Source organism: Lepidochelys kempii, chromosome 27, assembly GCF_965140285.1.
Source record: "Lepidochelys kempii isolate rLepKem1 chromosome 27, rLepKem1.hap1, whole genome shotgun sequence".
Classification (NCBI taxonomy): domain Eukaryota; kingdom Metazoa; phylum Chordata; order Testudines; family Cheloniidae; genus Lepidochelys; species Lepidochelys kempii.
In genome coordinates, this window is record NC_136406.1 from 5222212 (window position 1) to 5237164 (window position 14953).

The window sequence follows — 14953 nt, forward strand, 5'->3', positions numbered from 1 at the left end:
TCATAGAAGCAGCATGTCTGGGGGTCTGACCCGGAGCGGCCGTTTGCCTCTTCGGATTTTTGGTAGGCTTGTCTGAGGTCCTTAAGTTTCACATGGCACTGCTGCAGGTCCCTGTTATAGCCTCTGTCCTTCATGCCCTTGGAGATTTTTTCAAATATTTTGGCATTTCGTCTTTTAGCACGGAGTTCTGATAGCACGTATTCGTCTCCCCACACAGCTATCAGATCCAGTACCTCCCATTCGGTCCATGCTGGAGCTCTTTTGCAGTTCTGGGACTGCATGGTCACCTGTGCTGATGAGCTCTGGATAGTCACCTCTGCTGATGTCCTCGCCACGCTGGCCAAACAGGAAATGAAATTCAGAAGTTCCTGGTGCTTTTCCTGTGTACCTGGCTAGCGCATCTGAGTTGAAAGTGCTGTCCAGAGCAGACACAATGGAGCACTCTGGGATAGCTCCCGGAGGCCAATACCGTCTAATTGCGTCCACACTACCCCAAATTTGACCTGGCGATGTTGATTTCATCGCTAATCCCCTTGTTGGGGAGGAGTACAGAAATCAATTTTAAGAGCTCTTTAAGTCGACAAAAATGGCTTCGTCATGTGGACGGGTGCAGGGTTAAATCGATCTAATGCTGCTAAAATCGACCTAAACTCGTAGTATAGACCAGGGCTAAGATTTTTGTGTTTGACACTGAATGCATCACCATGTCATCTGAGCCCCTAAAATCCTGCATCTTTGTTGGAGTGCTGGTTTAGGATTACTGTGGAAAGTCTTGGAACTTGCTCGTGATGTAAAATCTCATCCATAAATGTTGCATTAAATGCATTTGTATGTATTCAATAAATAGTCCTGTGTTGTGTTCATAGTGGGGTTTGGTTAATTTTTCCTATTGATCCTGTAGTAGTTCAGTTTTCTTGGCTGACAAAAAGACACTCAGTTGTGTTGCTAGGTTAAAATTGCTCACTTTGAAAGATCTCTTGCTGGATAAGCTACTTTGGTTTATATCTTGCCTGTCTGGTACCAATTTTATTCAGCTATATCTGTGCTGCTAAGATTGTTCGTGTTTTCATAAGTTGCAGCCATGCTACATCTAAGGATTTTACTTCTTCCTTTAGGGCCTTTTTGAGAAGCCGCCTAATGTAATGAAATCTTCCTTTTTAATGTTCAGGGTCAATCAGTTTATGGTATATCGCATCTCCCTAGGCAGGGCCATCTTAATAACTTTGCAGGCCCCTGGATGCAGTGTAAATTTGGCGCCCCTATTATATTACAGTAGGAAATAAACAGTAATTATTGTCTTTAAAATTTTATTGTGAACCAAAACACAACATAGTTGTAACAGAAAAGAATGTATATATATATTGCTGGTTTAAAAGCATCACTTTCTAGATTTGCAAGCAGCAAAGTCACAAATCACATCTGCAAATTCAATTTCCTGAAGCGCTTCGGACTCAGTATTCATCAGAGCCTGCATAAAATATTTTTTCCCACATCACTGCTGTGGTCCTCTTTCTGCAGGGGACCCTGGACACATGGCCAGTTTGCCCCTGGCTTAAGACATCCTTGCATATGCTGAACCTGATTCTGTTGTGGTTGCTATTACTTAGTGGCTCAGCTACAGTTAATTCTTGTAGTAACTTGTGTGTGTTGTTTAAGCCTCTTCCCTTGTGTGCTCTAGAGCTAGCTGTTCTAAGCAAGCTTTTAAAGTTTCACATTGTTGCTTCTTTCAGCTTTGTTCCATTGTGCCAGTTGACCAGTTTATCTGGGGGTAGTTAAACTCCATTATCATCATTTTCTTAGACTGTGCTGCCTATTTGATCTCTCTTGACATTTTGCAGTCAATTTCCTTTTCTTTGTTTTGAGGTGGTATGTATAGCCTGATGAATATTTTTGCAACTTGGTGTTTGTATTTGTCCTGGTTTAGTTGGGTGGGTCTCACCACTCAGAATGTTTATCTCACTGTTCTGTAGAATCTTTTTCAACCCACCATTACTCCCCCACTTCTTCAGCCTAGTCTATAGCCAGGGATTACAGTATCCAACAGACATTTTTTTTAAATTCTGCCATCTTTCCATAAGAGATATGATATGGTCTTCCATTGCAAGGCACTCTAGTTCATCTATTTTTACTTTTAAGCTTTCCATATTTGTATATATAAATGTATAGTTTCATTTTAACCAGATGCCTAGTTTTATTTACCTGTCTTAGGATTTATACTGCCACCGATCATCACTGTATTTTATTGCATACATATTTTTCTCTCATATGGGTCATTAGCTAGTTAGAACCTACTACCTTCAGATGCGTAGCACAGAGTGATAGATTTGCCATCACTTAAAAACTTAGAATCAGGATTGGATGGCTTTCTAAACTCTATTCTAAGTCCCCCATAAGTTCTGGGCTTGATGTAGGAGTCACTGTGTGAAATTCTCTGGCCTGTGCTATGTAGGCAGTCATACTAGATGGGGATCCAGTGCTGTTTCTACTGGGGTCGTGGATGGATGTACTCTTGGCCCAATGCTGTTAAATATCTTTATCAATGAAGTGAAAGAACATAGGGATAGTCAGACTGGATCAGACCCGTGGACCATCTAGTCTAGTGCCTTGACTCAGAATGTCGCCTGCACCAGATGCTTCAGAGGAAGGTGCAAGAAACCCTGGGGTATGTAGATGTAGGATAATCTGCCTAAACCTAACAGCTAAAAGAGGGCTTGAGCTCTGAAGCATAAGTTTTATATTCCTTCCAGAAATTACTGTATTAACTATAACACTGGATAGTGTTGGTATCCATAGAAATGGCCAACCCCTCTTTTGAATCTTACCAAATTCTTGGCCTGAGTGATATCTTGTGGCAATGTGTTCCACAGTCTAATTATGCATAGTGTGAAAATATCAAATCATTGCTAGTAAAGTTTACAGATGACATGAACTGGTCGACTGGTAAATAAGTCAGTTGTACAAGCAATCAGGATCACATGGTAAACTGAACTCATTTGAGTAACATGCCTTACAGTTAGAGAAATTTTAAGAAGCTCACCAATTCATCAAAAAGAAGATTAAATCTAGCACACAAAGGCTGAAATCTAAAGGTGGACAAATTCAAACTAAAAATTAAGAGAATAACCACTAGAACAAGTTCTCCTGGGACGTGTTGGATTCTCCATCACCTGAAGTCTTTAAATCAAGGGGAAAAAATAAGCTCTAACTCAACCAAAAGTTCACATCACTGTGTGAAATTCTCTGGCCTGCATTATGCAGGAAGTCAGGCTAGATGATTTAATGGTCTCTACCGACCTTAAAAATATATTAATCTATTAAAAGAGTTTCCAGAATGAGAACAAGGAAAGGCCCAGTGTGTCAGGTACAGGAGCCATTTTAGCAGCACGTTTTCTCTTCTCCCTGCTCCTATTTAACCTGCACAGGCTCACACAAAACCTTCTGTTTCCCATTAACAGGTACTTTTTTATATCTTTCAGTTACTTTGCTTCTTATGTTTCCTTTTTTTCTAGGCTGCAAGCACGTGAAAGGCATCCTGTTATATGGACCGCCAGGCTGTGGTAAAACACTGATGGCTAGACAGATTGGCAAGATGCTGAATGCCAGAGAGCCAAAGGTGGTCAATGGTCCAGAAATCCTCAACAAATATGTAGGAGAGTCTGAGGCCAACATCCGCAAGCTCTTTGCTGATGCAGAAGAGGAGCAAAGGAGGGTAATACAATAATAAATAAGTAGCAAGGTCAATATGCCTAGGTATGAAGAATGACGGAAGGTTTACTTTTCAATAAGTCTTGGAACACCAGGGAAGTTCCAGAAGACTGGAGGAAAGCTAATGTTGTGCCAGTATTTAAAAAGGATAAACAGCTAAGATAATGGAGCAGTTGATAAGGGGCTTGATTAATAGAGAACTAAAGGAGGGTAATATAATTAATGCCAATCAACATGGATTTATGAAAAATAAATCCTGTTAAACTAACTTGATTTCTTTTTCTGATGAGATAACAAGTTTGGTTGATAAAGTTAATAGTGTTAACGTAATATACTTGAACTTTTGTAAGGCATTTGACTTGGTACTGCATGACATTTTGATTAATATACTACAAAGATATAAAATTAACACGGCACACATGAAATGGATTAAAAGTTGGCTAACTGATAGGTCTCAAAATGTCGTTGCAAACACAGAATGATCATCGAACGGGAGTGTTTCTAGTGCCCCCCCTTTCCCCCCCTCCCACGGATTGGTTCTTGGCTATTTTATCATTTTTATTAATAACATGGAAGAAAACATAAAATCATCACCGATAAAGTTTGCAGGTGACACAAATTGAGGGAGTGATGTATAATTAAGGGGCAGGTCACTGATACAGAGCAATCTGGGTTGCTTGGTTAGCTTGTGGAAGCTCACAACGTGTTTTAATAGAAATGTAAATTTCTGCAGTTGGAACAAAGAATGTAGGCTTTACTTACAGGATGGGAGACTCTGTCCTGGGAAACAATGATTCTGAAAAAGATTTGGGGGTCATGGGAGACATTCAGTTGAACATGAGCTCCCAGTGTGAAGCCGAATCTCAGGGAGGAGCAGAGAGGTTATTTTATCTTGCATCCGATGAAGTGAGCTGTAGCTCACGAAAGCTTATACTCAAATAAATTGGTTAGTCTCTAAGGTGCCACAAGTACTCCTTTTCTTTTTACCTCTGTATGTGGCACTGATGTGACCACTGCTGGAATCCTGTGTCCAGTTCCAGTGTCCATGATTCAAGAAGGATGTTGATAAATTGGAGATACAGTCAGAGAAGAGTCATGAAAACGATTAAAGGATTAGAAAATCTGCCTTACAGTGATAGACTCAAGGAGCTCAACCTGTTTAACAAAGAGAAGGTTAAGGGATGATTTGATTACAGTCTGTAAGTATCTACATGGGGAACAAATATATGGCAATGGACTCTTCGGTCTATCAGAGAAAGATATAACATGATCTAATGGCTGGAAAGCTAGACAAATTCAGAGTGGAAATAAGGCATAATTTTTTGAAGTGAGTGTAATTAATCAACGGAACAACTTACCAAGGGTCATGATGGATTTTCCATCACTGATTGGTTTGAAATCAAGATTGGATGTTTGTCTAAAAGATCTGTTTTAGGAATTATTTTTTGGACTTTCTATAGTGTGTGCTGTGCAGGTCAGACTGGATAACCATAATGGTCGCTTCTGGCCTTGGAATCTAGGACTAATTGGAAGATTATTGCCCCGTGCATTGAGAGAGTGACGCACTGATCAGCATTTGGTGTTATTACTTCCGGGAGTCACTTTGTGAATCTGAACGCCAATAGTTTCCCCTATTAACAATAAAACTATCCCCATTCTGTCCCTTCCAGGCTACATGTGTACCCTAAAAGTACTGCAGTTTCACTTATGTACTGAGTCATGATTTGAGCTGTAAGTAGGGTTGCCAACTTTCTATTCGCACAAAACCGAACACCCTTGCCCCGCCCCTCTTCCGAGGCCCTGCCTCCCATTCACTCCATCCCCCCTCCCTCTGTCGCTCGCTCTCCCCACCCTCACTCACTGGCTGAGGTGAGGGCTCTGGCTGCGGGTGTGGGCTCTGGGCTGGTGCCAGGGATGAGGGCTGTGGTGTGCAGGAGGGGGCACCAGGCTTGGGGAATGGAGCCGAGGGGTTTGGAGTATGGGAGGGGGCTCTGGGCTGAGGCAGAGGGTTGGGGTGTGGGAGGTGGTGTGGGCTATGGGCTGGGGGTGCAAGTTCTGGGGTCGGGCCAGAAATGAGGGGTTCAGTGTGTGGGAGGGGGCTGGGGCAGGAAATTGGGGTGCAAGGGAGGTGAGGGCTCTGGCTAGGTGTGCGGGCTCTGGGGTGGGACTGGGGATGAGCGGGTTGGGGTACAGGAGGGTGCTCTGGGCTGGCACTGAGGGGTTCGGAGGGCGGGAAGGGGATCAGGGATGGGGCAGGGGTGCAGGCATGTGGAGACCCCTGGCTGCCCCTACGCTTAGGAGCCGGAGGGGGGGACGTGCCGGCTGCTTCCTGGGAGCCACACGGTGTGGAGGCTAGCAGGGAGCCTGCCTTAGCCCTGCTGCACGGTGCCGCCAATCGGACAGTCAATGGCACGGTCAGTGGTGCTAACCAGAGCTGCCAGGATCCCTTTTCAACCAGGTGTTGCGGTCGCCCAATCTGTTAACTGCTGACAACACTTAGATCCTATGGTGAGAGGAGATGCTAGTGTAGGTTGGGTTAGATAGCCCTCCTCCAATATTAGAACTCCAACTGGAGTAGTGGTAGCCATCTTGGACAAATAAAGGAACCTTCTCTGTCCCAGGTTTTGTGGTCATGCTCGGTTAGGATGTTATTGGCAGCCTCCTGGTAAATGTGGGAGCATTTGGAAGTATTCTTGTGGGGTTTTTTATACTGGTTTTGCATCATATTTTTCATGACTGTTTTGTATCATGCAGTCTGGTATCTGCTTCACACAGCATCAAGAGCATGGAAATGGGTCCCAAATTTTGCTCTCAGACCCTTTGAAGTTGGTGGGAGCTTTGCCACTGACTTCAGCAGTCACAGGATAAAGACATAAACACTCAGTAAGCATAAATGCCTCAAATTCACATTTTCCTTCAGTATGCTGCACCATCCAAGTTTGGGCTCTCCTATCCTTTTTCCAAGATTGTATGATACCTTCTTCTGTCACTAATTTTTCCCCACCAAAAAACCTGGCTAGCAAGCAGGACAATAATGCAAAACTACTTTTGGTAAATTGAATTGCCCCATTAGGATGGGGCGTGGATACAGGGGACAAGGGGATGAGTTAACTTTTCTGTACCTCTTTTAAGTTTTCTGTACAGTCAGCGCTAAAGGCAGATTTTAATAGCCATAGCTTAAAAGTCTAAATACTGTTTATGTGCAGTGGAGCAGAAATAGACTGTTAGAGGCGACCCTTGGTAGTTTGTGCCTGCTACAGGAAAAGTGTCATCTCTGTGCTTTTGACAAGATCCTTTGCTGAAGGAGAGGCAGAATTTGAAGTTTATAAGGATTTGTTCTTTCCTCTAAAAATGTACTGATCAGTTACAGCTGTAGGGCTATCAGGAGAGTGTTAATTTGAGCCCCTGCAAGTCCCTTCCTCTCCAGTTTATTGCTATAAAACTGTATCTGTGAGCTCTTTCTCTTTTGAGGTACACACCTGTTAAAATAGACCTTATGCTGGCTGGAGGGAGTGGTCCTGATGACAAGTTAGGAGATTAGGAAAGTCTCGGAAAGGTCACAATTGTAATGACTTGTGCCGGTGGCAGATTGCCAGCGCGACAGCATATTCTCGCATACTGTTCACATTGTCTCCAGCTCCTTGCTAGCCACAAAAGATTGTTTTTTAAAGCAGGATTTTGGAGGGGAGAAAATGGCTTGACAGTGTAAATATGGGCAGAAAAAAGACCCTGCCTTATTCTCTCTCCCAGTGGCATCTGGTGGACATTTGAATGGCTAGAAATGAGTGATTGAGGCTTAGATTGAGGTATTTATTGTGTATTTAGAGTTTGGCCAAGTTGGTTTGAATTAATATTCTCCTTTAAAAATGGGCTTAGGAAGAGGTAATTGGGTGCAGTGTTATGTTAAACAATCAGTTTATAGGCCTCATCGACCGTAGGGTGTTGCACCCATCCTAGCTTCTGTAGGCCGAGCGCATTGCACGCTCCAGGGGTTCCTTTCATCCTTCTGTTGCCCCATGAGTTCCCTGTGTGCCACCCTCTCTAACTCCACCCAACCCCACACTGTGGCTCTGTGTTCCCAATTCCCGCCCCCCACAAGGCTGTGTGTGTCCCACATTTCCCCCTCTGCCGCATACATGGGCCTCCTCCCATTCTCCCCCTCCCCACCCCACATTACTCTCTCTTATCACTACTCCCCAAATGTAAAAGTCAAATACATCTAGGAACTCAGAATACAGACCCTACTTACAGAATGGGAGCAACTGTCCTGGGAATCGGTGATTCTGAAAAAGTCTTGCAGGGTCCTGGTGGATAACGCATAGATTCCACGGCCAGAAGGGACCATTGTGATTATCTAGACTGGCCTCCTGGATAGCACAGGCCATTGAACTTCCCCAAATAACCAGCTGAACATGAGCTTCCAGTGTGACGCTGTGTCCCAAAAGGTGAATGCGATCCTGGGATGCATAAATGGGAATATTGAGTATGAATAGGGAGGTGCTATTTCCTCTGTATTTGGCACTTGTGTTCGCCGCTGGAATTGTGTGTCCAGTTCTGGTGTCCACAGTTCAAGAAGGATATTGATAAATTGGAGAGGGTTCAGAGCAGAACCACGAAAATGATGAAAGGATTGGAAAACCTGCCTTATAATAAAAAGAACAAGGCTTACTTGTGGCACCTTAGAGACTAACAAATTGATTTGAGCATAAGCTTTCATGGGCTAAAACCCACTTCATCAGATGTATGCAGTGGAAAATACAGTAGGAAGAGGTGTATATATATCTATATCCTTGCAACAAAGCCCGTTGCCAACTCTGTCCACATATCTATTCAAGGGACACCATCACAGGACCTAATCACATCAGCCACGCTATCAGGGGCTCGTTCACCTGCATGTCTACCAATGTGATATATGCCATCATGTGCCAGCAATGCCACTCTGCCATGTACATTGGCCAAACCGGACAGTCTCTACGCAAAAGAATAAATGGACACAAATCAGATGTCAAGAATTATAACATTCAAAAGCCAGTTGGAGAACACTTCAGTCTCTTTGGTCCCTCAATTACAGACCGAAAAGTCACAATTATTCAACAAAAAAACCTTCAAAAACAGACTCCAACGAGAAACTGCAGAACTGGAATTTATTTACAAACTGGACACCATTAAATTAGGCTTGAATAAAGACTGGGAGTTGATGAGCCATTACACAAAGTAAAAACTATTTCCCCATGCTAATTTCCCCCTATTGTTACTCACACCTTCTTGTCAACTGTTTGAAATGGCCATCCTACAAAAGTTACAAAAGATTATCACTACAAAAGTTTTTTTTTCTCCTGCTGATAATAGCCCACCTTAATCGATTAGTCTAGTTAGAGTTGGTATGGCAACCCTGAATTTTTCATATTGTGTTTGTGTGTGTGTGTATATCTATCTCTCTATCTCTCTCTCTATATATATCTTCCTACTGTATTTTCCACTGCATACATCTGATGAAGTGGGTTATAGCCCATGAAAGCTTATGCTCAAATAAATTTGTTAGTCTCTAAGGTGCCACAAGTACTCCTCGTTCTTTTTGCTGATACAGACTAACACGGCTACCACTCTGAAACCTGCCTTATAATGTTAGTCTTAAGGAGCTTTATCTATTTAGCTTAACAGAGAGAAGGTTAAGCAATGACATGATCACAGTCTATAAATATCTACCTGAGGAACAGAAATTTTTCTTCTACACTTGTCCTTTTATACGTGGTATACTCTCCCTGTGAAGGTACTTATACACGGTAATCAAGTCACCTTAGAGACCAGACAATGGTAGTTGAAATGAGATGAATTCAGACTAGAAGTAAGGTATCGATTTTTATCAGTGCAGGTAATTAACTATTTGGACAACTTACCAATGGTCATAGTGGTTTCTTCATCGCTGGCCATTTTTAAATCAAGAGGTTATTCTTCATGATTACAGTGGTCCCTTCTTCTTTGATGGTCCCTGTGTGTATTCCAGCGTTGGTGCTCATGCACTCACTTTATGTGACTGAGACTGGAAGATTCTTGCTAGCAGGCGCATCTTCTAGCAAGAATCTTCTGGTCTTAGATGTGCAGAGCGCATACGCACCCATAATGGAATACAGATTGGGAGCACACATCTGCAACTCCACTTACTGTAAGGTGGAGGGTATTACTATAAGATGTAACCTTCCTTTCTGGCCTTAAAATCTAACAGCCCCACTGCTCTTGGGGTCCCTGTTTTGACCCTCCTGGTCTTTGCTTCTTCACTTCACCATCAGCACTCGCTCCCAAGTCCTTTCTGAGTCCCTGCTGCTTCCTCCCTTGTAAGCCAACCTTGCAAGGCTTTCTTATTTCTGTTAGAGCTCAGGCTGCTGACAAGCTCCCCAAGCAGCAAGTTAAGGTGCTGCTTCTGGACAGGGAGCAACAGATTCTTCTGCCTGCAGTATCAGATTTTCTTCTGAATTGGGCTTTTCCAGTGTTCCTATTTGCAGCAGAATCCACTGGGGTTGTGTCTATTGATGTCGAGAATTTTCCCTGAAATTTTGGAATTCATGGAATGCGGTTTTCCGTAGTTATCACATGAGACAGAGGGATGGTGTTGAGTTGAGTATAGGGCCTCAACTACACTATATTGGACTGTTTTAGTCTTGTTTCCTTAAGCTATTACTAGACTACAACTTTTGGATGTAGTTTTTGCTTTATGATTCAAGCTGTAATGTGCGCAGGATCTCAAAGTGATGGTGTTACGTAAGTAAACACTTTTTCTTAATTATCTAGCTCATGGTCCAGGAGAGCAGAACTGACATGTACCTGTTTGTTCTTGTTTGGGTGAAATATATAGACACACCTACTCCCCATAAGCCACCAAGGTAGTGTCTGCTTTGACTATTTTCCTGCTCCAGACTGTGTTGAGGCATTTGCACATAGGGAAGCCCAAGGAGTGCCATGACCCCATTGTTTGCACACACAAGGGGAGCTGATATGTCTGCAAAGCACCTGAAATCATAGGAGTGTAAATGCTTTATGCTTTTGTAATGTGATCAGACTAGGATGGCAGCCTGTGCCTTTTTTAGAGAATTTCAAATATGGAGGAAAATAAGAAAAAATCCCTAAATGACAAAAATGTTTACTCCTCTTAAAGGCCTTCTGGTATCCAGGGCCTTGTTCAAACTACTACTTAAAGGAGTTATGTTAACATGTGCTAACAGATTTTAAAATTCTCGTGTAGACAATGCACATGCTGCATTTAACAAGTGGTAAAGTGGTCAAGTTAAAGCCAAGGGGGAGCCTTAAATTTAACTCAGCCAGTTTAACGCATGACCTCATATAGACCTAAAATGAGGTAGCACATGTTAACTAACACATGTTCTCACTCCTTTAAATCCTAGTGTAGACCAGGCAATGGAAAGTTAAGGACTTGACCTACAGGGTGTCTGCCACACAGCATTTTGTAGGATCACTGATAAAAACATGCCAATGTCTCAGTGTTCTCTCACCAGCAGGAGCCAAGAAAGGGTAGAATATTAGCCATTTTGTCTGGTCAATTTCATTGATAACTTGGAGTATTCTTATATTATTTCTTTCCAATAGCTTGGGGCAAACAGTGGTCTCCACATCATAATCTTTGATGAAATTGATGCCATCTGCAAGCAGAGAGGGAGCATGGCGGGCAGCACTGGGGTCCATGATACTGTCGTTAACCAGCTGCTGTCTAAAATCGATGGGGTGGAGCAGCTAAATAACATCCTGGTCATTGGTATGAAAACTTCAAGTGTGATGCCGCGGTTTCTAAAAATGCAGGTCAGGCAGGATACCTTGGTTTGGAAATGTGTGTTATCCACCTCCCCTCCCACTGTGCTAGCTCTAATAGAAGCTGCAAAATCCCATCGCACTAAGAATGTGATGACAAATAACTACAGTTGGGCTGATGCAAGGCATTCTGGAAACAAAAACTGGACTTATTCAAATGAGCTATGCCCAGAATTGCGGCTTTTTGTCCAAGGAAAACTGTAGTGTAATGTAAGAGACTCCAATTGCTGGTCTTAGTAACAAAGGGGAAGAAATTTTGTTTCTCTATTTTAAGATAAAATGCACAAGAAGAAAGAACTTATATTGACAAGAATGTCAAAGTAAAGAGCAATGAAATAAAGATTGGCTTAAGAACCCAGTGCTTAAAAGGAGAGACTTAGTGATTCAGACACCATAAAATGATAAACAATTGAGGTGGGGCTGTCTTGGCAGAATGGGAACGAAATATTTGGCTTCAACATTTGAAATTGGAGGATTTCAGCGGCGGTCTTATGTGTGAATTTAGTCCTGACAAAGCTCTCCGTCCTCAGGGCAGGTACAGGCCAGACGGGGGCACTGGGAGCTTCCCTGCCTTTGTCCACCAGTGTGCCTCAACCCTCATAAGCTTGGAGAGACCAAGAATGAGAGGAGCATTAAGTCTGTAGTGCAGGGGTCGGCAGCCTTTCAGAAGGGGTGTGCCGAGTCTTCATTTATTCCCTCTAATTTAAGGTTTCGCGTGCCAGTCATACATTTAATGTTTTTAGAAGTTCTCTTTCTATAAGTCTTTAATATATAACTGAACTATTGTTGTATGTAAAGTAAATAAGGTTTTAAAAATGTTTAAGAAGCTTCATTTAAAATTAAATTAAAATGCAGAGCCCCCGGGACCGGTGGCCAGGACCCAGGCAATGTGAGTGCCACTGAAAATCCGCTCGCGTGCCACCTTTGGCACACGTCCCATAGGTTGCCTACCCCTCCTGTAGTGCCTGTTCATACCATAGCGCGTCTGCCAACTACACCGTGAGCACTAGTATTGTGTTACTTTTGAATGTCCCTCTAATCGGTTCTCTACTAATTCTTTAGTTATGTCAGCTTGCTTTAGTTTTCCTTGCTCTTAAAGGCCTCCATTTGGGCTAATCCAAGACACCAGAGAGCCTTGTGGGTTCCCGTGTTCAGTCTTGTGGGGGAGCATGGGTAACCCAGTCAGTGCGGTGCTCTGTCCCCCTCCAGTGGTACCTGGCAGACAGAGATTGGTGAGTCTGCTACAGCCTTGGCTAACTGAGCTGGGTCTTGTAATTCAGGAATTGGAACTCTTGTGTTTAGATCCAGAGATGCTAGGTTCAATCCTGGCTGCTGACAACCCACAGACCTCCAAAAGTGCTGTGATTTTTTTAATAGTCCTCTTATTTTCTCTCTCAAAATCTTCTCCTTGACTTTACAAGGCTGTATTTAACATTCAGATGATAGTTAGAAACTTAGTCTCAGCTAATGCTTCTTTTGACTTCACCTTTGTAATTAGGAATGACCAACAGACCAGACCTGATTGATGAGGCCCTGTTGCGACCTGGGAGATTGGAGGTGAAAATGGAGATTGGTAAGCGGGCCAGTTGGTGCTCAGTAGGCAATAGTCTATCGCTACAGTGCGTAAGTGCCAAGTTTTGTGCAGCTCCATGTGTGACATTTTATGTAAATGATGTAATTAGCTTGTATATTTACATACAATCATAAATATTGCTTTTCAAAAATATAGTTTTAGTGCCAGTGAAAGGCATTGGATTGACAACAGATTCCCTTGGGAGCAGGTATAGGTAGGCAGGACCTTATTCCTTAGAGCTCTCAGAACAAAAGGAATCCTAACAAATGGCAGAGAACAGCCAGAGAGGAGGTGGAGAGGCCACCTGTCTTCCTGTTTAGCAGGTACGACTGTAGCCCCTTGTGGCAGCCAGGATGAATTGTAGCTAAGGCTTTGTTTTAGTCATGGGTATTTTTAGAAAAAGTCATGGACAGATCACGGGCAGTAAACAAAAATTCACGGCCTGTGACCTGTGCATGACTTGTACTATATACCCCGACTAAAACTTGGTCCACAGGTGCTGGGGCGGGCGGTGGTGGCACACAGCCTGGGACCTAAGTTCCCTCTAAGCTGTGCGGCTTCACAGCAGCCTATTAAGCGCCGTGCAGGCGCTCAAGGCTGCAGCGGGGAGCGATGCTTCTCATGTGGCCCAGACCTGCTGCAGGCAGGGGAGAGGCGCCCCTTCCCCAGCCCCAACTCAGCCTTGCCTGGACCTGCCGTGGCTGGGGGAGAGGCGCCTCAGCTGAGCCCTGGTCCGGAGCTGCTGTGGCAGGGAGAGGAGCCTCTCACCCCCTAGCCCAGGTGCTGCTGTGGGGAGAGAGAGCTGGGAGGGAGTCCTCTCTTCCCGCCGTAGCCCCAGGGCAGCCTGCACCCCAAGCCTGTCATCCGCGGCCCCACCCCAAAGCCCGCACTCCAAGCTGGAGCCCACACCTCCCTGCACCCCAACCCATAGTCCCTCATCTCTGGCCCTACCCCAGAGCCTGCACCCCAACCCTCTGCCCCAGCCGTGAGCCCCATCCTACACTCCAAACGCCTTGGCCCCACCCCACCATATGAGTTTTGTTATGTGCACCAATGGGAAGGTGATGTGTCGCACGTCACCTCTATGTTGGTGCATTTAACAAAATTCATTCTGCACATGGGTAAAAAAAATTAGAGGGGATGCTGCATGGAACCCCCGCTGGTGCTGGGTGGCAGTGCGCAGCCTGGGACCCCTACTGGGTTTGAGGGGGGGTTGGTTAGAGGGGCTGGCAGGCTCCCTACCCGGCTCCATGAGCTCCCTGGAAGTGGCTGGCATGTCCCTGCAGCTCCTAGGGGGAGGGAAGACCAGGAGGGCTCCACATGCTGCCCCTGCCACGAGCTCAGGCTCTGCAGCTTCTGTTGGCTGGGAAGTGCAGCCAATGGGAGCTGCGGGGCCGGGGCCTGCGAACAGGGGCAGCACACAGAGTCCCCTGGCCTCTCCACCTAGGAGCTTCAGGGACGTGCTGGCTGCTTCTGGGGAGCCCTCCCCGCAAGGTAAGCGCCGCCCCACACCCCAACCCCCTGATACAGCCTGAGCCCCCTCCCGCACCCAAACTGCTGATGCTGTCCTTGGGGCTGTCCGAGTGTTTGGGCAGCCCCTGAGCCAGCTGCACCGGCCTCTGCAAAAGACAGACATGCAGCCTTAATTATAGCCCAAACTCCCCGGCTTGCCCATAGCCCCGCTGAATGCATGAGGCCAGCCTGCCTGCATGTGTGACACGCGGCAACTGGGATTCAGGAATTGAATACAGGAGTTCCTTCTCTGCCAGTGACTTGCTGCATGATCAAATCACTTAAACCTTGTGTATCATTTTCTCCATCTGTAAATGGGGGATAATTCTGACTAAAGGCTTGTTA

At 44.7% G+C, this 14953-nt stretch overlaps 1 protein-coding gene across 3 annotated transcripts in view; it reads left to right on the top strand.

Annotated features, from left to right (window-relative positions):
* Positions 1 to 14953, top strand: part of NSF (N-ethylmaleimide sensitive factor, vesicle fusing ATPase) — a 187067-nt gene that overhangs the window by 95133 nt on the left and 76981 nt on the right. For all 3 annotated transcript variants that reach the window (XM_073325854.2, XM_073325855.2, XM_073325853.2), the window contains exons 9-11: positions 3510 to 3709; positions 11305 to 11470; positions 13022 to 13096. In XM_073325854.2, coding sequence (XP_073181955.1) covers positions 3510 to 3709; positions 11305 to 11470; positions 13022 to 13096 — 441 coding nt within the window. The remainder of the gene's footprint in view (positions 1 to 3509; positions 3710 to 11304; positions 11471 to 13021; positions 13097 to 14953) is intronic.